The sequence below is a fragment of the Protopterus annectens genome, chromosome 2.part1, assembly GCF_019279795.1.
Source record: "Protopterus annectens isolate FY-2018-M chromosome 2.part1, PAN1.0, whole genome shotgun sequence".
Taxonomy (NCBI): Eukaryota; Metazoa; Chordata; order Ceratodontiformes; family Protopteridae; genus Protopterus; species Protopterus annectens.
Window position 1 is genome coordinate 931692217 of NC_056729.1, and position 27660 is coordinate 931719876.

The following is a 27660-nucleotide window of genomic DNA, read 5'->3' on the forward strand; positions in this document are numbered from 1 at the left end:
ATTGTTTATTTCATTGTAGTAACTTTGTTTGTTTTGAAAATATTACAGTTACAATACTTTTTTTTTGATTATGCAACCTTCTTTTGAGGAGTTCAGTTATTTAGCATTGCAGAAACCTGGCTTACATCATTTATTTTTTTATAGAGATTTCAAATTGCATTTTCCAAGGCAAGAAATTTTTCATGCTACTTAAGATATCTGGGAATGTTAGCTGGTGCCTCCATCATTCATAGATGTGTGTATCCCATTCTTTATTTCACTAAACTCTGAATGTGAATGGTGGAATGTTTTGATCTGTCACTGTTTCATTCATGTTTTCAGTTACGCTATCATCTTCAGATCCTATTTATAATTTCTGTACTGTCTTTTATGTAGTATGTTTTGTTCCTGGTACAGCTTTGTTTTCTTGAATATGTATATGTGTGAAGGGTAGAATGTTTGATGAGAAATCCTTAATAGGTCGGAAGAGGTTGCTGTTAAAATGATTTTATTGTGACGAAATAAGACTGTGCCTGCTTTGTAGCTTTATCTGATTCTGCTAGATATTTCAGTGAGGTACATTGGTCATGTCTAGTGAATTCATTTAGCTTACAGAGTATAATTGCTTGGGAGGCCACCTATTACTGTGCCATGCTTTGCTGTGGTTAGTTGGAATGACTGGCCTATAAAATACAGTGTTCATTAGGACTAGGGTTAGTGTTCCTTATGTAATTTCATTTACTTTTGATATGTTTGCTTTTACTTTCTGGCGTCTCAGTTGTGTAAACTGGCCATCTTGTTTTTGAAGGTTGGACTGCATCTGTCCTCATCCTACCAGGAAGGAATTTTTTGTCTTGCACAACCAGTCATGAATGGTATTTTCATGTTGCAGTGCCAAATGCAAAGTTAATGGCTGTTGTTTGGGGGGGACCTCTCAACCATACCAAATTCCTCGGAATATCTTGGTTTTGAGCCTAAAATAATAGCGTGTCATGAACTCCAGAGTGGCCCCTTCAATTTGTGATTGCCACGACAAACTAATGCTTCCAACTTTTAACTCTTTTCAGGTTTTCCACGTAGTGGAATAAAATGAGTCGTATATCCAAAGGCACCCAACTTTACGTTGTAGGTAATTTCAGTGATAATGTTTTGACTTCTACTACAACCTAAATATTTTCAAAAAATGTAAAGTAAAAGCTGCAAAGTACATTAAATGAAACATGAAGAATAGCTTTCCCTAATAAAATGTGTTGTGCACAGTTATATGCTTCATATGCAGGACTGTGAGAACTGGGCATTTAATTTACAGTCAGTCTTTGTCTACTTGCATTTACTTCCTTCCCTGTACCACCTATCCGAAATGAGATTGCCAAACACCTCCCCTCTCCAAAGTATTTTTTTTTGGCACTTAGGTTTTGCTGTCCTAGCTTTGACTGCTTAGTGGTGACATATGATCTGATGTCAGAGGTGTTGGAAATGTAGTGGAAGCTGGTGATAGGGGTTCAGTAACTATACAGATAATTAGCAGGACACAAGTACTGGGTTGTGTTGTCCTGTATATGCTTGTGTGGTGCACCTGTATTTTCACACAACTCTCTCGCTGTGAATTTAGTTATGTTGCTTTTTCAGTCGGCATTAGAGTTTTTGTCAGGTCCTGGATGATTGGGTGCAGCAAGTCGCAAGCAGAATGACTTTGTGGGCCAGCCCAGATATTAGAGATTGGGGATATGAAATTGCAGAGGGTGAGTGCCCCTGACAGTACCTGGGATATGTTGCATTATTAGGGTGGGTAAGTAATGCAGTATGTTAAATTTTCTGTCACCTGATGTGTGTTATCATTGTGGTATGCGGCACCTGCACCTCAGGTGAAACCTGTGAGGGGAGGAGGCCAGTGAGATGAAAAGGTAGGGATGAAGCTGTGCATGCTGCTTGTTAGCCAGCAGTCTTAATTGAAACTGAATTCTGCAAAAGGGTTAGAAAAGCCCTTTACGTGTCCCACTTTCAGCATCTAGTAGCAGTAAGTGCTTGCACATTTTGACTTTGAGTTCTTATACTTTTGAAACACACATTAGCATATTTGGCAGTTTTTCTGTTTGTTTTCATTTAAAGCATTTTGTTGCATGGTGATTTATCATCGATATATTTTGTTCTGTTTTGTTTTTTTAAATGTGTGCATAGTGCTCTGAATTTAGCGACTAACTGTAGATGAGACTGATTGCAGTTAATATTGAACTGTTTTTACTTCAGCCGAATCATTTGTTGATTAAATTTCATTTGTGCTAAGATGGAATATGTACTGGAGTCTTCAATCTCTCAGAGCAAGAAATCTGGACAAAGCCAAAAATAATGGTGAGACAAAGGCCCAAAAATAGGGACAGATTTTAAATATTGCTCCTGTAAAATCAAATAGTTGCTAGAATAACAGATTTTGCATTATTGTGTATTTTATGTGGGATATGAAGTCTGAAATTCAAATGTCTGCCATTATTTATTATTATTTAATGACTTCAGTCTTCATGTTGGTATTCCACAATTCCATTGGAGTGGGTGGGTTAGATGATTATGTATGCAAATTTTATGTTAACCAGCATCCCAAGTTTTGGCTAGTTGTACTTAATTGACGTAGGTCTTTGTCCAGATTATTGATGTTTCTAGGTTGAGCAATATAGGGGGGGGGGGGGCTACAACCCAAAGCATTTTCAAATAAAGTGTGTAGACATGAATCTAGGTATGTCACACCAGCACTTTCCATAAGAATATATTATTTTTTCACTCTTTTTGGGCGATTAACTCCCATTCTCCCCCTCCATTTCCCCCTCACATAGCACATTTGCTTCTTCCTAGTAAGCAAAAACTGAAGAGGAGATACATACATAGCAACAGGGGTCAGTTTTTATTTATTTTTATTTGTGTAGGAGAATATGAATGAACTTACATTATGACTAACCCTACTCCTAGGAGGGTGTATGTGCTGTAGTACATGTTGCACATCCCAGCATGTTCCTGTTCATGGGGCTTCAGAGCATTTACTCACTTTTCCTTTTGTGTGCATCATGCATGTATATGTATGTCCACACTCTCCGACAGACACTACTAGAGAGTGTTCAGGTGGTGGCAAGTGAAGTACAGCTGGCTTCAGCTCTCTGCCCCCCCTCCACTCTAGAAATCCAGTGACTAATTGAAACATGATGTTCTGGACCAAATTCTGGACTTGAACCTTTGGTACCATTGGACTGTTTAATGAATGTATTAATTGCACATAAAGAATAGTAGAATAGTTTGTTAAGGCAAACTCCATGGGGAAAGCTGGTATCAGGACCACAGTGGAACACAGTAGGATTCTCTCTTTAAAATGGGTCAATGTTCTACATTGTTGGGAAACTGACATGGCACATTAGGTAGATAATTTTTCAATTACTGTGTTCTTTTCATGCTTAATAAAGTTTACAGACTATTATATGGGACACCACTTTGACCATAGCATATTATGTTTTACAGCTTATAGCTGAAGAGTTTAATCACACTATTCTTCGTAACCAGTTTAAGGCTGGAGTGTTTGCTGCACCAGGTGAGTGGTCACTTGCTAAAAATAGCAGTTATTTGTTGTCTTATAGTATGACAAATATGCTAGTCATGCCTCCTTACTATGTTTGTTGGAACACCAAAGTGTGTTTGTTTGCTTATATGATGCCTGAAGGTGATTGTGACCAAACTTTTTTTTTTTGTAAATGCTTTTATTGTAATTTATATTCTAATCCAAAACTTCATATGTAAAGAAACCTATGCAAACTTTAGTTGAGTTTTGTAGCCTCTGTTACACACACAGACACACACACATGCACATATTTTAAATTGCTTAACTTTGTTTTCTAATTATTGATGTTTGTTTTAGAACTGTATTACCTATATACATTTATCAGTAGCAGTATAGCAGTAAATCTTAACATTTGAATTTGCTCACCTTTGAGTTGTCCTTTCCTGGCCAGAATTTTTTTCAACTGTGTTTATGCCTTTATGAAGGCCTAAGCTGGTTTCAAGCCAGTATTCATTGAAGCTTTTGCTGGTGTGCAAAGCATTCATGTAGCTAGCAAGACACAAAGTACAGAGAGCAATGGGAAGAAGGCGCTTAGCATTTTATATTGCTCATCATAACCAGGTTAGTTCATAGGTTCATAGATTAGTTTTGTTTGCTTAGTGAGTAACTCTTATCAGCAGTTTTTTAGTTAAATCAGATATTCATAAAACATTAATGTGGTGCTGCGGTAGCGTTGTCGCCTCACAGTAAGACGCTGTCTGGTTTTCTGCATGGAGACATGCGTGAATGGGCGTACCTTCGTTGAAGGTTGTGCGCCAGGCCTGGCAAGCAGGTATGTAAAAATCAACTGCCAATCATTAGCGGACCGGAGTTCCGCTGTGGAGACCCCTAACCGGGAAAAGCTGAAAGACAAAATTAAACTGTAGGGACATCTAGTGATTTTGCAGTGATGAATAGATGCTACATTATTGTGCCACACAGTTATTTTTGCAGAAGCTGCTATTAAAATGAATAATTAGCAGGGAATATTTAATATTGCATGATGATTATATGAATCAATCAGAGGAGGATAGAAAGGAATGGCTAGAGAGATTGGATAAACAATTCAAAAAGAAATAGTGGTGGATATATTTGTGGCTCCCAAATATGCAGCAAAGCCTAGGATATTTAGGATCTTTGCTTGGAAGTGTTTACTTAGGTACTTTTATACCACAGACTCCAAAGACTTTTTCTTCAGCTAGATTGCAAATGTTGGAGGTGTGTTGGAGTAGAAAGATGTAATTGGGAACATGTTTTTTGGCATGCAATGAGTTGATAGACTTTACAAATTACATGCAGACTACTGTATCAGAAATACTGGGTGATCAGATTGGTGTAACCAAGGAAATTATTTTTTTTTGCTGTGATACAGAATTGGAATTACCTAGACATAGAAAGGCCTTGCTAAGTTTAATTCTGGTAGCTGCCAAGCAAAAAAATAAGCAATTACAGAGATAAAACAACTGGTAGTGGGACCTTTAGAAAAAAAAGTAGGAGCAAATTGCATAGAAAAACTTGAAACTGTGGGAATAATACATGCAGAGTAATGTTTTGGAGGAGGAATGAGTTTCAAGGGAAGGCAGGAATTGAATGTGCTATGTAATGTTTGACTGGCAATGACTAGATAGATTATAAGTGATGTATAATGTTTACAATTGAAAATGTGTCAAAGTTTTTCATTGATATAAATGTATGATTGATTACCTATGACACAAGTGATAATTAAAGATGCTTCTTGTTAAAGTTGCTTTACTTATAGTTACTAATTTTTCCTTTTAGTGTCCTCCTAAACATTAATGACATAAAGTGGGGTATATGCTTTACAGACCACCCACAAGTTTAACAAAGTCAACAAAAGTTCAGTCTTTCTCAGCCAGTTTTTCTTGCAAAGCCATGTTTCACAAATGTGATTGGTGCTTAATACTCTCACATTTCTTCACCATTGTAAGTGTTGCTGCTCGTCTCCCTGTTCGTTTCCCTCTCTCAGTAGGCGATTCTGGTTCAAGTGTAAGGTCCTCTTGATTCTTCTAGTCAGCTCCTGTGTTATTCTGTGTCTCAAGCATTTTCCTTTGGAATACTGGGAAAGGTTTTACTGGCAAAGTCTCTTTGTGAGCTTTATTGTTAGACAAGTGGCTCACTTTCTTTTGGATAATCTTATTTCCTCCTTAGCCTGTTCTTCATAAAAAGGTCTTTGATCCTCCAGGAAAAAAAAAATATTGTGAAGATAGCTGGATACAGCAGCTTGAATCTCACACCTGCTTCTCTACATTCCCTGATTGCTTGGATACATTTGTTTCTATTCTGCCTGGTTTACAGTGAATAATTACTTTCTCCAAACACTTTGCTGTCTCTAACTTGTAATACTTCGCCTTTCTGCCACTGTTTACCTGGATCAATCCTTTCTGCTGGTATGATTGCATTTTTAATCTTTTTGGTCTTGGCTGCTTTCTAACAGTCTGGTTTAGAGCCTACACTCTGTGCCTTTTAAATTAACAAATCCTGCTGTGGAATACCAGGCCAGTTGTTTACTTGTGCTTTCATAAAATTAATAAAGTCTGATGTTCATCGTGTTACCCTGCTGCAGTCATCACACTTGGGTTATCCTGCCGTCATGCGTTCCCGCAGTCGGCCCGAATTTCAAAGTCTTGGTCCGGCGTCGGTTGCTGTCTCTTCTTCCCTGATGTCAGTGCGCCACGGGTATATAAGAGGCATCCAACGCCATTTTCTTCAGTCTTTCTTGCCACGTGGTGCCTGAAGCAGAAGCAGTTCACAAGTGCCAGTCGGCCGACACCTGAGACTTTTGATTTGAATTTCAGTCCGAAGTCTTCAATAAAGCTAAGTACCCCGTTGGGGAACATTTTCTTGCCTCAGTCCAATGTCAGAAAAAATTAACAATTGCATTTCTTGTGGGAAGCAAATACCTCATAAGGACTTCCACTCCTATTGTATTCCTTGCCTAGGCCCAGACCACGATGTCACAGGTTGTTGGTTTTGTGCTAGGTTTGATAAACGAACTATCAAACGCTGTTTTGACTTTGCACGGCATTACTTTGGTAGGAAATGTAATTATATCATGCCGTCGGAGCAGCTGACGACCGCCTTACATAAAAAAACGCAAGGATAAGGACAGGCAGCCTGGGAACAGGCCAGACTCCGAGGCCTCAGCTGGGCCTGTCGCCGGTTCTCCATTTTTCAGTGAGGTGTTACACAGCCCCTGACGACCACAGAACGGGAACCCCAAGCGGAACCTACTAGGCTGACGCAGCCATCTTCCGACACCGGAGTAGAAGTAGACCCCGGTGCAGTGGAAACACCTTTGGTTGCAGAAGGTGTCTTCAGACCGACTACACTCACCATTAAATCTTATGCTAAGCTTAAAACTCCTTTAAAACCTAAGAAAACTGTACATCAGTCTACAGTTCAAGGCCCCATGCCTAAGAAACAGATGCTTAAGATGGCTGAAGATTTGATTACTCTAATTAGGGGTTCCCATCCCCCTCCTGATAAAAGACCAAGACAAGAGGAGGATTATGCTTCCTCTGATCAGGTTTCACTCTCCTCAGATTCTTCTGTGGAACAGGATTACACTTTTACACATTATGAAGACTCTGATGCTGAAGACTCTATTCCCTCAGCATCTCCCCCCTGAAGACTACTCCTTTGGGGAAACTTTACATACCATGAGGGAACATTTCCAGTGGGAAGGCCAGGACTACTCTGATTTTAAGAAAAGGCTCAGAGAGTTCCTTTTACTACCCCAGCACAGACCTCTTGCTATCCCTCCTGTTTTAGATATTGTGGATGATGTTTACTTGGAGTCTAGTTTAAATCCAGACTCTCTACCTCCTGCTCCAACCAAACCAGACAGATACTACAGAGTACCTGACTCTCACAAATTCCTTTATAAAAGCCCTGTAGCTGACCCAGAAACAATTTCCCAGGGTCCTAAGGGAGCTAAAGCTTCTTTGGCTAAAAATCCTGTGCCCTCTGAAAGGGATTCCAGAGCCCTAGAGATGGGGAAAGAAAATATACACCTCAGCAACTCAGGCTATGCGAGCATTAAATTGTCAGTTTCACGTGTTGAAATATCAGCAATTCCTAATGTCTCAGTTAAAACAAAAAATGAGCACACATTCTGAACAGTCTGAATTCAAGGAAATGCAGGATCTGTTGCATGCAGCTGAACAGGTGGGCAAACGTACTTTACAATGCGGATTTGATTCATTGGAAGCTTCCTGTAGAGCAGCTGTTACTGGCTCTGTCATACGTAGACATGCTTGGTTAAAAGAACAAACCCTTCCTGATCATGTTAAAGCAAAATAATTGGATGCACCTTTACAGCAGGATGTATTATTTGGTGTCAAAGCAGAAGAGGTTTTAAAGAAAATGGAGGATAAGGCAAAGTCTATGCAAACGGTCAAGGATTTTTTGCAGGTACAACCCCCTCGTTTCAGCAGAAATTGGCCAATAAAAAACTGGTCCTTTCCAGCTTCTGACAGATCACAGAGGGGCAAATACAGACGTCCAAGGGGCAGAGGTCAGTCTCAAGGCCCTTACAAACCTCGCCAATGGGGTACTGCTACCCAGAAAGGAGGAGAAGACAGGCCCCAAGCTAGCAGAAGACAAACACAATGACTCAATCCTCAAACTACCAAGCAAATCTTTCCTGGCAGCTTCCTTGAGAGGAAAATTAGCATTTTTTGCAGACAACTGGCACATCATCACGAAAGACAAATGGGTTCTAAACATTGTCTCTCAAGGATACAGATTCCACTTTCATTCCTTACCAAGGATAAAAGGAATGCCAAACCTGCCACCAAATCAATGGGCAGAGGCACAAAAACAAATTACAACTCTCATGGACATGAGAGCCATTCAACAGGTACCTACACAGGAGCAAGGACAAGGATGTTACTCAAGACTCTTCCTAGTCCCAAGAAAGGACAAAGCATGGAGACCCATTCTGGATCTTTCAATTCTGATCACCTATCTGCAAGTACCAAAATTCAAGATGCTAACACTACAGCAGCTTCTTCCCATGCTGGGCAAGAATGCTTAGCTAGTAACTTTGGACCTCAAGGAGGCATACCTGCATGTCCCTATCAGACAAAATTGCAGAAGATACCTCCGCTTCATTGCAGGTTCAACGCATTATCAATTCTCTGCACTGCCCTTTGGCTTATCTACCATGCCCAGGGTATTTACAAAATGCCTGGCACCAGTATTTGCATACTGCAGACAAAGAGGAATTCAAATATACCCATATCTGGACGACTGCCTTATTCAAGCAGAAAGCAAGGACATTCTTTTAAAGCATCTGGCATTTGTCAAACACCTTCTAAGTTGCCTAGGGTACACAGTAAACGAACAGAAATCAAAACTAGTGCCCTCACAAAACATAATATTCCTGGGTGCCAGCTTGAATACAACGGCCCAGATGGCTTATATCACGCCAGACAAGCAACAACAGCTGACTCAATATTTCAAAATAATGGCAACAAAGACCCAACCAACTCCCTGCAAGAAAAATTCTGCAGGCCTTGGGATGCATGGCATCTTGCATACTACTAATATCATTTGCAAAACTGCATATGAGGAAATTATTACAATGGTTCCTGAAAAGTGTATGGACTCAGCACAGCCACATCTTGGAAACAATGATACCACTCATTCCGTGCCTTCAACAGGAGTTTCTATGGTGGGCACAGGCATGTCACCTCAACAAGGGTCAGCCTTTCACCTTACCCACAGCCAGGCAAACTATGACAACAGATGCATCGGACTATGCCTGGGTAGCACACATGGCAGGACAGTGCACTCAGGGCAAATGGACTACAGATCAGAGGCATCAGCATATCAATCAAAAAGAATTGCTAGCAGTACATAATGCCCTAACAGCTTTCAAGGACATTTTACACCCAGGGCAACTAATAATAAAGACGGACAATACCACAATAATGTGGTACATTAACAAGCAAGGGGGCACACATTCCTACCCTCTATGCAGGCAAGCAATGACCTTGTGGAACACTGCACTGTCTTACCAGGTTCAATTACAAGCACAATTCCTGCCAGGAAAGAAAAACACATTGGCAGACGACCTAAGCAGAAACATCATGGATCTACATGAATGGAACTAGATCCACAAGTATTAGCAACGATAGCTCAAAAATGGGGACGCCCAGACGTAGATCTGTTTGCAAGCCCCCACAACTACCAACTTCAAAGATTTTGCACAAGGACATTCCATCCACTAGCTTGGAAAGTGGGCGCCCTTTCATTCAGTTGGAAAACATTAACAGTGTATGCCTTCCCTCCACTGCCTCTTCTAGCAAAGGTACTGCTGAAAGTCAGATTAGAGAGGCCACAAATGATACTCGTTGCACCAGACTGGCCACGCCAGCATTGGTATCCAATTTTAAGGAAAATGGCCCACGGCCCACCATGGATTTTGCCACAAATTCCTCACCTGCTCACCCAGCGAGACAATCAGATTCTACACAGCCAGCTCAAGACTTTAAACCTGGCTGCATGGCAAATTACCTAAACAACCAGCCAACACCTTTATCCAAAGCTGTTATGGATGTCATTCTGGAGGGCAGGAGGCCCAGCACCAGGAAAACCTATTCAGACAAATGGAAAAGATTTTGCGCCTGGAACCAGGCTAAAGGCCTAAATCCCCTTGATCCAAACATTCATCAGATTCTACAATATTTAACTGAGATGTTACACAAAGGACTTTCCTTTTCATCTATTAAGATCCACGCCTCAGCAATTTCAGCTCATTACAACACGGATCCTCCTTTATTCTCACATCCACTCCTAAGACAGTACCTAAAAACATAAGACCGCCAAGGAGAGCACCAACACCTACTTGGGATCTCAACTTTGTTCTGGAAAAGCTTAGACTGCCGCCCTTTGAACCAGCTTTTTCAGCTGATTTAAAATTTCTTTCATGGAAAACTGCCCTGCTACTAGCAATAACCTCAGCTAGAAGAGTCTCAGAGCTACAGGCACTAATGGCAGTGGAACCTTTCCTCATTTTTCATCAAGACAGAGTCTCTCTACGAACTTAACCCTTCCTTTATGCCAAAGGTGGCATCTAGTGTGGCCCTAAACCAAACCATTAATTTGCCCACTTTTTTCCCAAATCCCCAGAACAAAGGAGAAAGACTCCTGCACTCTTTGGACATTCACAGGCAATTGCGTTACTACTTGGATAAAACTAAGGCTTTCAGAAAAATTGACCAGCTCTTTGTAGCCTATGCTACAGGATCACAAGGAAAAGCTATCTCAAAACAGACCATTTCTAAATGGATAGGGCATTGCATACGTTTCTGCTATACACATCATGGGAAACCGGTACCTGCTAACATTAGGCCCCACTCCACCAGGGCTACAGCTACATCACCAGCCTTTCTCAGGGGAGTGCCAACCAAGGATATTCTGGAAGCTGCAACTTGGAGTTAAGCGCACACCTTCACCAAACACTATCACTTACCTCTATATTTTAAGACTAGAGCTGGTTTTGCCACTGCAGTTTTGCAGGGCCTACTAGCTTCTTCTAACCCTGTTTGACTCCACCTCCCATCCTTAGCTTTGGGATTCAACCCAAGTGTGATGACTGCAGCAGGGTAACATGATGAACATAGTACAGTTTTGTACCTGCCATAAATGTAGATGTTTGAGTGTTCACCTTGCTGCAGTCCAGGTTACCCTCCCTCCATCCCCTCTGAACTAGCTGAACTTATCTCCACCACTCTATCCTATACTACCTCTGTGGTGTATTTGCTTGTGCCTAGGGGTATTGTTTTATTTCTTATCTAGCTATATGTGTGTGTGTGTATATATATATATATATATATATATATATATATATATATATATATATATATATATATTGCCTACCTATCGGGGGCACCTGACATCTGGGGCAAGAAAAACTGAAGAAAATGGCGTCGGATGCCTCTTATATACCCCTGCCACACTGACGTCCGGGAAGAAGCGACAGCAACCGACGCCGGACCAAGACTTTGGAATTCGGGCCGACTGCGGGGCCGCCTGATGGCAGGATAACCCAAGTGTGATGACTGCAGCAGGGTGAGCACTCGAACATCTACATTTATGGTAGGTACAAAACTGTACTTTCCTTCTAGTTTCTCTGGTAACAGCTGACACTCTCAGGTTTTCTGTCTGCATAGTGTTTTCTAACTCTAGTATTTTTTTGAACCAGCTGTTCTTGAGAAGCCAGATTTTTCTTCATGTTAGCCTCTGTTTTTTGCAGTTTTATCAGTTCATCTTAGCACCCAAAGCTTCCTCTGTTTTTTCCAGAATTTTGTTTGGGTCGCTGTATTCCTTTAATGTTTCTTTTATTTTTAATCTCCTCTGAGTACATTTGATTTATTTTTTCCTCTAAATTACTTGAAGCCATATCTTGAAACCTGAAGCTTGAATTGCTTTTTGCTGAACATCTGCAGAATCCTTCCCTGACACTGTTTTCTCTACTTTTTCTGATCAATTTTCTTTCAGGTTTTTCATATTTCTTCTTTACCTGCATCTGGCAGTGTATTTACTAGCCAGTAACTGAACTTTACCCAAAAAAACATTTCAGTGGCACTCCTTTTGTTCAGTTTTGTTTTCACACTGCAACAGCTGTAGTTTGAGCTGCTGATCAGTGTGGAGCCATCTTAGTGGGATAACCCTGTTTCATTTTCCACAGAAACAGAGTTACATTTCACACATCTCTCTCATTCATGCCCATTGATGTCTCATAATTTACACTATATCATGCAGTCCATCTCATTTTTCTATCTAGAACCAAAAACAAGAGAGAGCAGATTCTGCATACGCTGGATGTGCATAGGCAACTGTAGTACTATCTTGACAAAACCAAATCCTTTATGAAAGCTAGCTGGCTAGTCCTTTCATATACTGGGACAAAGAAAAATCAACCTGTGAAATGGTGCTAGTGTTGCATTGTGTGGAATCTAACTTGTATACCTACACAGGCTTAATGTTCAAATCTAACCTCAGTCAATTGCTGTGTGGGTGGTTGGTGGTATATTGCTGTCATTGTATGATCTTTAGGATTTCCTTGGTGGAGTGCAGAAATATCGATCAAATCTAGAAATTTAATTTTAGACTTTTGCCTCTGTACAAGTATTGTGTTCTAGCTTGTGTAACTAGTTAGATTGGTGTTCTCATCTCATTGCAGTCAGCTTGTGTGTGTGCATAATTAGAAGAGCATGGGTCTGTGTTCTATTGCCATCACTCAGGTCTCATTGAGAACAAAGTTTTATAGTCGTACATGACTTCACAACAATTTATTCAGGCTCTGTAGCAAAGTGATTCAAGTGCTGGTTTTATAATCTAAAGGTTCTGAGTTCAAGTGTTCTAACAGTAAATCCGTGTGTGGTTTGATGCATGAATGCATGTAATCAGAGGAGTTTTATATGTGAAAATGTCTGCCAGCTAGTGTAGAGGAGTAAGGTAATGAGGGGTTATCCAACTGCCTCCTGTAATCTAAGGTTGATTCTGGCAGCGCCTTTTTTGGCGAGAGGGTAGCTTAATAGTTAAGGTCTTTACTTCACAGACACAAGATACAGAAATTTGATTCTCCCCTTGAGAAGCATGGCTAAACCTAAAAAGACCCCCTGAGGTCATTAGCCCAGTAATCGCGTATAAACCCATATCCCAATGATTATCTTCTGCTTCTCTATTTTGTTATTACCTTCACAACAAAACCATTCCAGGCAGTATCAAGGTACATTCCACTAGAGCCTTGGCTTCTTCAGTGGCATATTTAAAGGAAAAGTCCTCTAAAAGCTGCAACTTAGTCCTCTGTGCAGACATTTACAAAAAGTACTATAAATTAATTACTTTTCTAGATCCAGAGCAGGCTTTGCAAGAAAATTTCCCCAGGAGCTCCTTGGCCCCTATCCTTCCTCCTGACAGGTTTGACAAGCTTTGGCGCTCTGCCAGTATGCTACTGCAGGAGTGGGAGTGATGAGCATATTGTAGTTGTCTAATTTGCATTTACCTATAACCGTAGCTGTTTGAATTCCTCACTGCTGCAGTACTAGCTCCCACCCTCTATATCACTTTTTCTCTTGTATGTAGTTTGTGAGACAGTTTCCTTTGAGTGGTTTAATAGTTTTTTTGGTCCTTTAAATTAAGTTCCCTGGGTGCTTAATGGGGCAAGAAAGATCTGAAGGACTTCAGTCGCAATGGCTGCTTTTGTATTTCCCTCCAAAAGCGAGTTAGGATATAGAAGCATCCAGTGTTATGTGTATGGGAGGGCTTTTAAGTTTTGTGAAGACTGACCAGCTGCTGTGTCCTTGGCAGGATATAGCCTATGTGCTGCTGCAGCAGTTATATATTCAAACATTTACTTTTATTGTTAAATGCAACTTACCCAAATGTATTTCACTCTCATAAGTTAGTATCATGTAGCAAGAGTTTCTTCATGAATGTTAGCAATCCTAGCAAATGTAAAATACTGTGAATGCCTTGAAATCAACAGGAACTTTTTTGCTGCAATCCCTTTGATTCTGTTGGTTTTACCTTGTCTGGCATCTGACTTCACTAGTGTACACTTGGTAAGGAACTTTTACAGTCCAAAGTGATTTTTTTTTTTGGTGTGGGGGGGGGGGTCTTACTGATGAGGGCTGCATGTCTTATCCATCTTCCTTATTTAATGGGAGCCCTAGTCTTAAGACAGTGCTTTAATTCTAACTCCACTATTCGGCCTTACTGTCTAAACTCGGCAAAGCAGTGTTTTTTTTTATGATTTGCATTTTTTCTCCCACTTTTATTCCCACAGAGTAAACCAGCAGCTAAAGAATCAGTTAATTTAACTCACTAAACACCAAAAAGCATGTGCATCACCACTGTATATATTCCTCCAAATAGAAATATCATATTAGAAAACCTCTTATAGATCACTAGTAATATAAGGCAAGAAACAATAGTAATTGGTGACCTCTATATTGACTGGGGCACTCCTCCACCCTCCATACAAGACCTGAATATCAACCTCTTTGTACTAATTTAGCTAATTAATGTCCCCGCTAGATATGACAGATCTTCACATAAAGCTGGCACCATTAATCAGCTATGGTCAGCAAACCTGGAAAACATAACACAAACTGGAATCTTTCCAAACAGCCTGAGTAACAACCACCCAGCTTAACTCATCAAACATCATTGTAAACCCCCTCATACCTATGCAGTTTGATAATGTATGCAATCTCTCAAAATTTAACCAAGACCCTTTTGTACACCTTAAGACTGTCTTACTGGAAGCCATTTAAAACTATACCTCTAGATAAGGCTCTAGATAGTGTGTCCGTACTATATTTTTAGCATGATAAATCAAGACCATCTGCATATGAAATTAATAAAAGTACAAATTTGCCTCATGACTATCTAGGTCTGTTAAACAGTTAATAAAAGGGAGGGCCAATGCACTGGACACAAGGTACAAAAACAAACTCCTCACTAACCTACAAAAGTATGTATAACCAATAAATCAAATTAAATCAGAAATCCATCCACCTAGATATAAAAAAAAATCATAAACTTACAAGAAACTCATTTCATTAAGCCAAAGAATTTCTGGAAAGCTATACATAGTCTAGTAAAACCAGGAAACAACCAACCAAATTCTTTGCACACAAAGTCCAAGTATTCCCTTGTTGCCAGGTTTAGTGAATACTTCAGAGCAGCTGCTTTACTGTGTAACATAGTAAATGATGGCCATGCATCTGGTACTGCAATCCGTATAAGTAAATCACCTGTGCATTTTCTGTGAATCCTTTATACACCAGTATCATTAGAACACTTCTGCACAAAATCAAACTTAGTATTGTAGCAGCTGATAACCTTGCTTCTGAATATATCAAAGTGCAGTGGGTATATGTATTTTAGTCAGCCAGGCTGTAGTTGAATCTTGTGATCCCACACACTAGAAGAAAATCCAGTTTGTGCAGAGAGTTAAGGCTGTGAACTGTAGTAACTGTGGTACAAAGTTAGATACCCATACTGCTCGTTTGTTTTTGAGGAGGGTTTGCATAATTGTTAACGTCTTGAACTTACTGGTGCAAGGTACAGGATTTGATTCAGACTGCTGGTTATTGGCTAGGCTTATAACAGTCTGCAGACTAACAGTCTAGTGTTTACGTATGAGTCACAGAACTGAACAAAGGAGGCAACTCTGCTGAGTTCTTAATGTTGACCCATTGCAGTTCTGTCACAGCTGTCTGAAATTCTTGATGTGCATGTGTAACCCTCTCTTCTAAATCACCAATAAGAAACTCCTGTCACCATACACAACATGGATTATGTCCATATTTTACTGTAGAAACAACACTAGTTTTTCCTCTCACAGTAAATCAAAGCCTAAGTAATGGTTTGTTATTCTCTACCATGTTCCTTGAACTGTTGACAGCTTTTTATACAGTATCACACAACTTAATGATACATACAGACTTTCCTCCCTCGCCATAAATAACACCACATTGTCCTGGTTTAGCAGTTTACCTGTATGACAGAGTTCAGTGTGTAGGATAGTAAGACTCCATTTCTACTTGCCTTCCAGTTATAACGGGAGTTCTCCAGAGCTTTATTTGAGGATCCCTCTTTTACAACATTTTTATTAATGATATGCATACTGCTACTCAAGCTTCTATAATGCAGTATGCTGATGATTCAACAACTAGTATGCTCAGGCCTGGCTTAATGGTGCATGGGACAGATTCCCAGCCATGTCCTCAGTGACCGGGTTTCATCCTGAAACCCTAGCAGTGGAGGAGTCAAGTGGGGTTTCAGGGAGGTGGCTTACTTAGCTTACACAGGGGGAGGGAGGAGTTGTCTGCACTTGAAGGCACATTGGGCGATGCTGACTTACTAGTGGAGACCAAGAAGCTCACTGCCTGTGAATCGGGGGGGGGGGGTATGAAAAAGAAGCAATCCTGTAGGGAATGAACCTTGCATAAGTGAGGGGATGTCTACCAGTACCGTCCCATTGCATGCCCCTCCCCCTGTGCCTTGCCTGATATGTGTGCTAGGGATTGGGAATTTAATGAAGAAAACATTGAACATTCCCTGGTGGCTATCAAAATGACTCTCATCCTGGTGATGGTTAATAAATAGGACAGTTGGACATGGAGGAGGGTGATCGACATACAGCAGGGTCAAGGAGTGGAGAGAAAAACACTAGTGTACTTCACCCCAAATCCTATGCAGTGCCAGTCCCTAACCCAACATGCTGCCTTATCTGTAGTGAAATAGCTTTGGCACTGTTATTATCTTCATCACCTAAAAATCTTTTTCTTACCAACTCAAAACCAAGCCCATATGCTTAACATAAAGCAGAAAACCAAAACTGAGCAAGTAACCCATGTAATGCTTTTAGTAATCATAGGTTCATAGGTTGGTACTTGGCTATCGGCCCTAGGGCCTATACAAGCCTAGCCATAACAATTTCCTGGATATTTCTTCACACAATATTTACTTCCCTGGACCCCTGTCTAGCAAGGCTGACTGACATGATCCCCGAGGTGAATTTCCTATCTCCCATCCAATTGTCAAGGTTGCTTTTGAAGTGGGCCAAGGAGGCACTCTGCTTGACATGTACGGGACTTCTTTTCCAGAGTCTGGGGAGTCTCTGGGTCAGGAATCTATCCCTCCAGCATGTTTTGTTCATTGTGATGACAAGTTTAAATCCCTGGAGCGTGTGACTCTGAGGGATTGGGATTTCTTTAAGTGGAGCATGTCCAACAGCTCAGGGTTTGACATGGCCTTGTATGTTAAGCAGAGATCACCTCTGAGTAGACGATATGCCACAGAGTATAGCTGGAGTTTTTTTAGACAGTCAGCATAGGGAATCTGCTTTAGGCCTGTGATTCTTTTAGTGAGGTGTTTCTGTGGCCTTTCCAGCTGTTGCAGATGTGTTGTGATGTACATACCAAACTGCGCATTGTACTCTATAATTGGTCTAATGAGGGATGAGTACAGAGGGACAATGACCTCCTTTTTTGGATGAAAATCCCTTAGTGATGAGGTGTGCCACATAGAAGGATTTCCTGACTGTTGTGATGATGTGGTTATCGAAGATGAGACCACTGTCCACCTGTGTCCCTAAGTCTCTCATCGCACTTTTGGTGTGTAGTGTAATGTTACCTATGTGGTAATTCATGGGTACATGTTTTTTCCCAAAGGGGGGTAACTATACATTTCTTGGCATTAAGCTTGAGCCCATGGCTCTGGCACCAAGCATCTGTTTCTGTAAGGCACTTTTGTAGAATATTCACATCATTTGGGGATTCAATAATGGCTCCCAGTTTGCAGTCATCTGTGACCTTTGTTAGCCCCGAGTCCCTTAGTGTTGGCCTGTACTTCAGAGACGTAGATGCTAAACAAGAGCAGTCCCAGGATTGAACCCTGAGGTACTCAACTTGTCACCTGTCTGGAGCTGGATTTGGAGTCGGCTACTTTTACATTCTGGGTTCTGTTAGTAAGCCAGTTGGCAACCCATTGAGTGACATAGGGATTTATGCCCAGCTTAGTAAGTTCATCTATGATTCCAGAGTGGGGGATGGTGTCAAAGGCCCTGGCGAGGTCCAGATAGGCTGTGTGGACCTCCTTACCCTCTTCCTCAGCTCTGGAGACTGACAATCCAGTTCAGGAGACAAGATCAGCCCTTCACAAACCCAAACTGGGTGGGGTCCAGTGTTTGAAGGTTGCCAATGTCTTTTTTTTAAGTTCCGTGATAATGCGTTCCATGCCCTTGCAGATCAGGCTCGTCAGACTGATGGGACGGTAGCTCCCGGGATCCAAGGTGGATCCCCCTTTGTGGAGTGGGATAACTATAGCTGTGCGCCACTCAGTGGGCACAAAGCCTGAGGTGATGCTATGATTAAACATGACACTTAGGTGAGGTGCTAGTTCATTTTGTAGTTCATGTAGTACACAGCCCGGGATGTCATCTGGTCCCATGAATGCTCTATTCTTAGCTTTGGAGAGTGCGGTTTCTACCTGCGTGGCTGTTATTACTGGAATTTGGCATTCTTTTGGTATTGAGATGGGCCCTTTAAGGGGTTAGAGAGAGGTGAAGTTGGCACTGAATCGATCTGCCAGGATATTGGCAATATCCTTGGGATAAGTATATTTAATAGAAAACACTGTTGGCCAGCAGATACGTGAATGGAGCGAAAGTAATAAAGCACTCAGAAATTACTGAAAATACATATCTTTAATTATCAGACCGGTTTCGGCAATAAAATGCCTTCTTCAGTGATACAAAGCAAAAAAACAGATGCAATACTTCATGAATATTTATATGTACGCCCAACCAATGAAAATCACAATCCTGCCACTGTGAAAAGTGGTAGGTTCCCACACCAAAATTTCAATACCAAGTGTAAAATAATGATAAACATGATCTCAAATAAAAGATTTGTTGTGGCACCATGAATTCATAAAATAAATAATAACAATTAGAATCATTAATCTGTAGATGGTAATGTGTACAGGAAAAAAATATATATTTGTATATCTCGAAGAGATAAAAAAAGTTGTGTAATAATCCACTAGACTAACCATATGCACATAATTAGGACCAAATTAATACAGAAATTACTACACCTAAAAAAGTAACCCAAGTATTATTGACCTGATGAACTAATAAGTACCTGATGGGCATAATAAATCATAATACGTAAGTACATAGACATCATAAACATGTGCGTTCACCATAAAAAATTGTGGTTACTGATGATAAGCATGTAGTTCCTGATAAGAAGACATCGGATAAGGTATCCACTGGAACCTGAAATACATAAATATAAGAATAAACTGTTGTAAAGAATCATGTAACAACAGCAATGAATGATATATAGCATATAATATAAATGCTTATAAATGATCATTCAAACCTGGTGGGAAGAGAGCTCCCAGTGTAGTAATCCAATACTTTTCTTTGAGATCATTTTTATCATTATTTTACACTTGGTATTGAAATTTTGGGTGTGGGAACCTACCACTTTTCACAGTGGCAGGATTGTGATTTTCATTGGTTGGGCGTACATATAAATATTCATGAAGTATTGCATCTGTTTTTTTGCTTTGTATCACTGAAGAAGGCATTTTATTGCCGAAACCGGTCTGATAATTAAAGATATGTATTTTCAGTAATTTTTGAGTGTTTTATTACTTTCGCTCCATTCACGTATCTGCTGGACAACAGTGTTTTATGTGGTTCATTCTGGCCGTGCAGTACCTGCGTGCATAGTATAGTGTTTGGTATAAGTATATTTAATTCTGTTCTGTTGTAGCTCAGAGCAGATCTGAGCATTGGCATTTAGATTCTTGACATAACTATAGAATGCCTTGTGGTTGTCTTTGGAATCTTTAGCAATTTTTTTTTCCTAACTAGCTTTGGAGGATTTTATGAGGGATCCCAGCTTCTTACTGAGGCTGGTTATGGAGTTTTTTGCATCCTGGGATTTTCCTCTTTTCTGCAACAGTTTCTTCCTTCTGTTGTATAGTTTGTTTAGCAGGAGATCACCAGACTGGCTTCCATTTTTTGGAGGAGAGCGCCTTGGTTCTATTTGGGATGGCACGATTCATGCACGAGTGGATGTGCTCGTGCAGTGCCTTAGTATAGGATTCAGCAGTCGAACTTTTAGCTCCCGTTTGCATGGGTGTCATGAAGTTTGTCACTTCTGACTTGAGTGGCATGAAGTTGGCTTTGGAGAAGTTATTTACAAAGATTTCCTTACTGGGGGTTGGGGGGTGGGATGTGGATGTCAAGGGTGATTAGCTTATGGTCAAACCTGACCAATGAGGGGGTGATCACTGGTGTGGAGCATCTATCTCTCATGTTGGTAATGACCAGGTCTAGGATATTGGAGTCCCTGGTGGGACAATGGATTAGTTGATCCAGGGCATTGGAATTTATGAATTCCAAGAACCGTTGGAAAAAGGTGTTGGTACCCGAGTAGTTTTCCCAGTTAATGGCAGGGTAGTTGAAATCACCCAGTATTAGGGTGTTTGGTTGTATCTTAATATTTTCCAGTATGTTTAGAAAGTTGTTTTGAGAATCTTGGGGCATGGTGGGGGATCTGTAGCAAGCTACAATTTGGATTGTAGTCTTACCTAGTGTTAGTTGCACCTGGAGAATTTCAGATGCACAACTTGCCTGGAGATGTGAATATCTTTGGTGAATATGGACACTCTTCCACCTTTAGTATTTTGGTCTTGGTTTGGTGGCCAAAAAGTGTGGTAAGAGTTGTAGCCTGATATTGCAGGGGTGCTCCCTGGAGGCTTGAACCAGGTCTCAGTTACTGCACAGATATCGATGTCCTCCATTTTTAGGAGTGCCTCGAGAGAGTGCATTTTGAGTTTTAGACTTCTAGCATTGAGTAGCATTACCTTCAGATTTTGCATGCTTGTATCTGTTACGGTGGTGGTTTTGTCCTTTGAACCTTGCCTAAAAAAGGCACTATAGGGGTAGCAAGAGCTTTAGCCAGTAACCTGAATCCCAGGGGTGACCGGTGCAGACCATCTCTGGCAAAGCATCGTGGTTTTTCGATCATGTGGTCCCATGTAGACAGATACTGAATCCCCTTTGAATGACACCAGAAGCTTAGCCAGTTGTTGAAGTCAATCATTTTGTCCTTATACTGTGTTATCATTCTGGGCGAAGGCAGGATGCTAGATCATAGATAAAAATCTAAAATTTGATGAACACATCTAAAATGTTATGCAAAAAAAAAAGCCTATAAACTTTGCCTACTTTGCAAAGCTAAATCATACTTAACTGCTCACATTAGAATAGCCAGTGCTTGCTACCTGGTCAATTCTGTGCCTCATACACTAAATTACAAATAGAGCATTTGGCAGAAGGAAGGAATAGGTACAATATTTTTCTACATTTTCCAGCAATTGACAATTGACCGCACTGCTTGTCAGACTACAGTTGTTATAACTTCCACAACAACTCCAGTATGCCCAAGTTAAAGTATCTTTAAAAGTCTTGTATCAACTTGAATTAGTCCCAGCTTCCTTTGATGGTACATACCAAGCAGAAACCTTCAATTTCATCATAAGGCCATACCAGCCATTGCAAATCTGTCTTTTCAGTTAACATATTTGTACTCTGGAGTAATATACTAGCGCCAGCAAAACAATAACATACAACTGTAAGACTAAATTGAAAATGCAACAAAGTAGCTCATGGCTGTGAAAATCCCTTTGCCTACCTAGATAGTATCTGACTCCATTCTGCTTAAGTTCCACTGCAACCCTCTGCTCCATATGTACGTATGTGGCACTGGAGTTTAAAATAAGTACTGGTATGATTTATTAGGGTCTGTAATTAGTTTACATTATGCTGTTATTCACTCACTGCTGTATTATGCTGTTATTCAGTCACTGCTGTATTTAATCTGCTGTAGCTGTATTTTGATATTCTATACTGTTATTATTTGTTTGTGTTGTATTATAAGTATTGAACGCATACTTAACATCACTGATTTCTACCTTCTACAGCTCTACTGTTATTGTGGAGCTTTTCTCCATGGATCTCTTCTGGAAAAGTATACTTTTTCCTGGTTAACAAAAGCTTAAATTTTTTTGGTAGATTGCCTCCCAGCAGTCTGTCTTTGGTGTATGGCTGTTCCCTATGAGATAACTCCCAAGGTAGCTTCAACTTTCAGCCCAAAGTTAATTTAGGGAGGTAATAAAGGGAAAAAGTCAAGAGGGTGCACAGTAAGGACACATGTTTCATAAGCTGGGCAAAGACATGCAAGCACTTTAGCTCAAGATTGTTTTTCTGCAGCTAGCATGCTGTACATATTCATAGGGTCAATAGCCTGTCCATTCTTAACCTACTTTATGAGGAACTACTGAGGAATGGAGAAAAAGTGTTTTGGTACCAATTTTTAAGAATAAGGGTGATGTGCAGAGCTGTAGTAACTACAGAGGGATTAAAGTGATCAGTCACAGCATGAAGTTATGGGAAAGAATAGTGGAAGCTAGGTTAAGAAGGGACGTGATTATTGGTGATCAGCAGTATGGTTTCATGCCAGGAAAGAGCACTACAGATACGATGTTTGCTATGAGAGTGTTGATGGAGAAGTACAGAGAGGGTCAGAAGGAGTTGCATTGTGTTTTTGTAGACTTAGAGAAAGCATATGACAGGGTGCCTAGAGAGGAGTCGTGGTATTGAATGAGGAAGTCGGGAGTGTCAGAGAAGTATGTAAGAGTGGTACAGGATATGTACGAAGGGTAGTGTGACAGTGGTGAGGTCTGCGGTGGGAGTGACGGATGCGTTTAAGGTGGAGGTGGGATTACATCAAGGATCAGCACTGAGCCCTTTCCTATTTGCAGTGGTGATGGACAGGTTAACAGACGAGATCAGACAGGAGTGCCCGTGGACTATGATGTTTGCAGATGACATTGTGATCTGTAGTGAGAGTAGGGAACAGGTGGAGGAGACCCTGGAGAGATGGAGATATGCTCTAGAGAGAAGAGGAATGAAGGTCAGCAGGACTAAGACAGAATATGTGTGTGTGAATGAGAGGGAGGATAGAGGAATGGTGAGGATGCAAGGATTAGAGGTGGCAAAGGTGGATGAGTTTAAATACTTGGGATCAATAGTTCAGAGTAATGGTGAGTGTGGAAGAGAGGTGAAGAAGAGAGTACAGGCAGGATGGAGTGGGTGGAGAAGAGTGCCAGGAGTGATTTGTGACAGACGAGTACAACTAAGAGTTAAAGGGAAGGTCTACAAGAGGGTAATGAGACCAGCTATGTTATATGGGTTGGAGACAGTGGCATTGACAAAAAGGCAGGAGTTTGAGCTGGATGTGGCAGAGTTAAAGATGTTAAGATTTGCACTGGGTTTGATGAGGGTGGACAAGATTAGGAATAAGTATATTAGAGGGTCAGCCCAGGTTGGAAGGTTTGGAGACAAAGCCAGAGAGGCAAGATTACGTTGGTTTGGACATGTGCTGAGGAAGGATGCTGAGTATATTGGGAAAAGATGCTAAGGATGAAGCTACCATGTAACAGGAAAAGAGGAATGGCTAAGATAAGGTTTATGGATGTGGTGAGAGAGGACATGCACATGGTTGGTGTGGCAGAGCAAGATGCAGAGGACAGGAAGAAATGGAAACAGATGATCTGCTGTGGCAACCCCTAACGGGAACAGCCGAAAGAAGAAGAAGAAGAAGATGTTTGTGATATATTAAATAACAAGGAACAGAGTTCAGTGGCACAACATTTTTTGCAAGTACATGGTAGTTCTGTTCATGGTTTACAAGCCACAATTTTAGAAAAAGTAGAGTGTGTGTTTTTTTTTTTTTTTTGGGGGGGGCGTCAGCAAGAATAAACTTCTTTATAAAGAAGCAGTGTATATATTAAAGTTTGATACTTTGCTTTCAAAGGCTATGAATGTTAATTTTAATTGGCATGTATTACTTTAAATATTTAAGTGTTTGATGGTATTACCTGATGACTTTATTGTTTAATTGCCTATGTAGCAGTGTATATAAACCAAGTGTGTGATGTGAAGTAACTGTGTACTCCAAGAAGGCAGTGTATGCCGAGACGTCAGAGGAATAGGTTTATAGGTAGGTACTAGGCTATCAGCCCAAGGGTCTACGTAAGCCTAGCCAACAAGGTTCCCTGGCTTACGCCACCCAAGAAAGTTATTTTTCTGTGCTACTGTCGATCAGAGAGACGAAAATGATCCCCGGGGTGTATTTCCTATTTCCCATCCACTCATCAAGATTTTTCTTGAAGAGTGCTAATGAAGAACTTTGCTTGACATAAATGGGTAGCCTGTTCCAGAGTATGGGAAGTCTCTGGGACAGGAATCTATCTCTCCAGCATGTCCTGTTTATTGTGGTGGCAAGGTTTAGGTCTCTAGAGTGTGTAGCTCGGAGGGATTGGGATTTCTTTAGGTGTAGCATGTCCAACAGCTCTGGGTTTGACATAGCTTTATATGTTAGGCAGAGATCACCTTGGAGTAGGCGATATGCTATGGAGCAATGCTGGAGTTTTTTGAGGCGGTCAGTGTAGGGCATTTGTTTGAGGCCAGTAATTCTCTTTGTGAGGTACTTCTGTGGCCTTTCCAGCTGCTGAAGATGTCTTGTGAGGTACATTCCAAAAGGAGCGTTCTACTCTATAATGGGTCTGAGTGTCGAGTAAAGGGGAACAATGACCTCTTTTTTTCCTGGATGAGAACCCTTTTATGATGAGGTGTGCCACGTAGAAGGACTTCCTGACTACTGTGGCAATGTGACTATCAAAGGAGAGACTGCTGTCCACCTGGGTCCCAAGGTCGCTTATCACACATTCGGTGTTAAGTAGATTGCTGCCTATGTGGTAGTTCATGGGTACAGAGTTATTACCAAAGGGGATGACACTGCAATTTTTGGCATTGAGCTTGAGGCCATGGCTCTGACACCAGGCATCTGTCTCAGCGAGGCCCTTCTGTAGGATGTTCACATCATTTGGGGACTTGACTATGGCTCCTAGTTTGCAGTCATCTGCGAACTTCGCTAGCCAGAGGCCTTCTGTGTTAGCCTGTGCTTCAGAGAAGTATATACCAAACAGGAGAGGTCCCAGGACGGAACCCTGTGGTACTCCACTTGTCACTGCTTTGAGGTCAGGTTTGGAGTCTGCAACTTTTACAGTGTGGGTTCTGTCAGTGAGCCAGTTGGCAACCCATCTTGTGACATAGGGATTTATACCTAGTTTAGTGAGTTTAGCTATAATTCCAGGGGGATGGTGTCGAAAGCCTTGGCGAGGTCAAGATAGGCTGTCTGTACCACCTTCCCCTCATCTACGGCTTTGGTGACTGCCTCAAAGAAGGCGATCAAGTTCAGGAGGCATGATCTGCCTTTCACAAACCCGAACTGGGTGGGATCCAGAGTTTGGAGGTTACCAATGTCTTTGTTTATGAGTTCCATGATGATACGTTCCATGGCCTTGCAGACCAGGCTCGTCAGGCTAATAGGTCGATAGTTCCTGGGATCAGTGGTGGCTCCCCCTTTGTGGAGTGGGATAACTGTTGCTGTGCGCCATTCAGTGGGTACAAAGTCTGATGTGAGGCTGCTATTGAGCATGCTGCTTAAGTGGGGAGCCAGTTCGTTCTGAAGTTCATGTAAAATGCAGTCTGGGATGTTGTCCGGTCCCATGGATGCTGTGTTTTTGGCTTTAGAGAGTGCAGCTTTTACCTGCATAGTTGTGATTACAGGGACTCTGCATTCTTCCTGTATAGATATGGGCCCTTTAGGAGGTGATGGGGGGTAAAGTTAGCACTGAACCTATTTGCCAGGATGTTGGCAATATCAGTTGGTTCTGTAATTTTCGTGCCTTTGTGCTGCAACTCAGAGCAGATCTGGGAGTTGCCATCGAGATTCTTGACATAGCTATAGAATGCTTTGTGGTTGTCCTTAGAATTAGTGGCGATTTTGTTTTTGTAGCTAGCTCTGCAGGATCTTATAAGGGATTTAAGCTTCTTACTGAGGATGACCAGGGAGCTCCTCCACTCATGGGAGTTTACTCTCTTTTGCAACAGTTTCTTCCTTCTGTTGTACAATTTGTTTATGGCAGGGGACCACCAGATTGGCTTTCTTTTTTGGATTATAGCATCTTGGTTCTGTTTGGGATAGCACGATCCATGCACTCGTGCTTATAGAGTGCATTTGTGTAGGATTCAGCAGTTGTAACTGTATTGTCCATCTGCATGGGTGTCATGAAGTTCACCACTTTTGTCTTAAGAAGCATGAAGTTGGCTTTGGAGAAATTTTTTACTGTGGTTTCCTTAACGGGAGGTGAGGGCGGGATGTGGATATCGAGGATGATTAGCTTATGGTCGGATCTGACCAACGAGGAGTTGACTTTAGGTGTGGAAAATGGGTCACTCATGTTGGTAATGACTAGGTCTAGGATATTGTTGCCCCTAGTGGGGGTATGGATAAGTTGATCCAAGGCATTGGAGTGTATGAATTCCAGAAAGCGTTGAGCTAAGGAGTTGGTACAGGAATAGTTTTCCCAGTTAATGGTGGGGTAGTTGAAGTTGCCCATTATTAGGGTGTTTGGTTGAACCCTAATATTTTCCAGTACATCAAGAAAAGAGGAGTGGGAATCCTGGGGCATGGTGGGGGATCTGTAGCAAGCTACAATTTGGATTGCAGTTTTTGCCCAGAGTTAGTTGCACTTGGATAACCTCGGATGCATTATGCTGAGCAACTAACCTGGAGGTGTGGATATCCTTAATGAATATGGACACACCTCCGCCTTTGGTGTTTCGGTCCAGTTTACATGGCCGAAAAGTGTGGTATGAGTTATAGCCTTGTAGTGCAGGGGTGCTCTCTGGAGCATTGAACCAGGTCTCAGTCACTGCACATTTTATTCATTGGGTTCCTGGTCTTTGTTTTTCTTTAGACTTCATCTGACTTCAAAGGCTTCAAACCCAAGGTTGTTCTAGCAAGTTATGAAACATATCCTACTTTCATGCCACTAGTAACTCCTTCAGCAGCAACCCTATGAACACGTCAGAACTCAATAAATTTAAAAAGACGGCATGCACCCCAGTCACCCCTCCCATAACCCTTCTTACCGCAGTCATCTCACTTATAACCTCCCATATATCAGTTGTTTCCCTGACTTACTGAAAACAAACTGCCCAGTTTAGTACCTAGACTGGCAGCACAGACCATCAAACTTTTTCATATCTTTTATCAACCTTCTGTTTTAGACAAATTACAAGGATAGTAAAAAATGCCTTGATAAACTAGGAAGTAAAGAATAATCTAAACCCTAACAGCATGCACCCATTCTTATAGGTATTTGTCAAACCTCTAGCTAAACCCCAGTTGTATTTCAAGTTGCCAAGTTACAGCTGGTATGATTCCTTAACCATTTAAGTACTCCTTCAGTATTACCATCTCCTCCAAAAATGCAAGGCTTCATTGCAGATTTTTGCCTCTTCTCTGTTCTATGCTCAATTACCGAACATCTCAAAAAAACTAATTTGGAGGGTGGCCTAATGGTTAAGGTGTTTGCCTTACAAACACAGGGTGCAGAGTTTGAGT

The 27660-nt window shown here is 41.2% G+C and overlaps 1 protein-coding gene across 1 annotated transcript in view; it reads left to right on the forward strand.

The window, feature by feature from the left end:
* The window catches only part of NEK1 (NIMA related kinase 1), a gene marked incomplete in the record, with an annotated part of 3475820 nt that overhangs the window by 980038 nt on the left and 2468122 nt on the right, over positions 1-27660 (forward strand). The window contains 1 exon segment of the mRNA XM_044062568.1: positions 3478-3547. Coding sequence (XP_043918503.1) covers positions 3478-3547 — 70 coding nt within the window.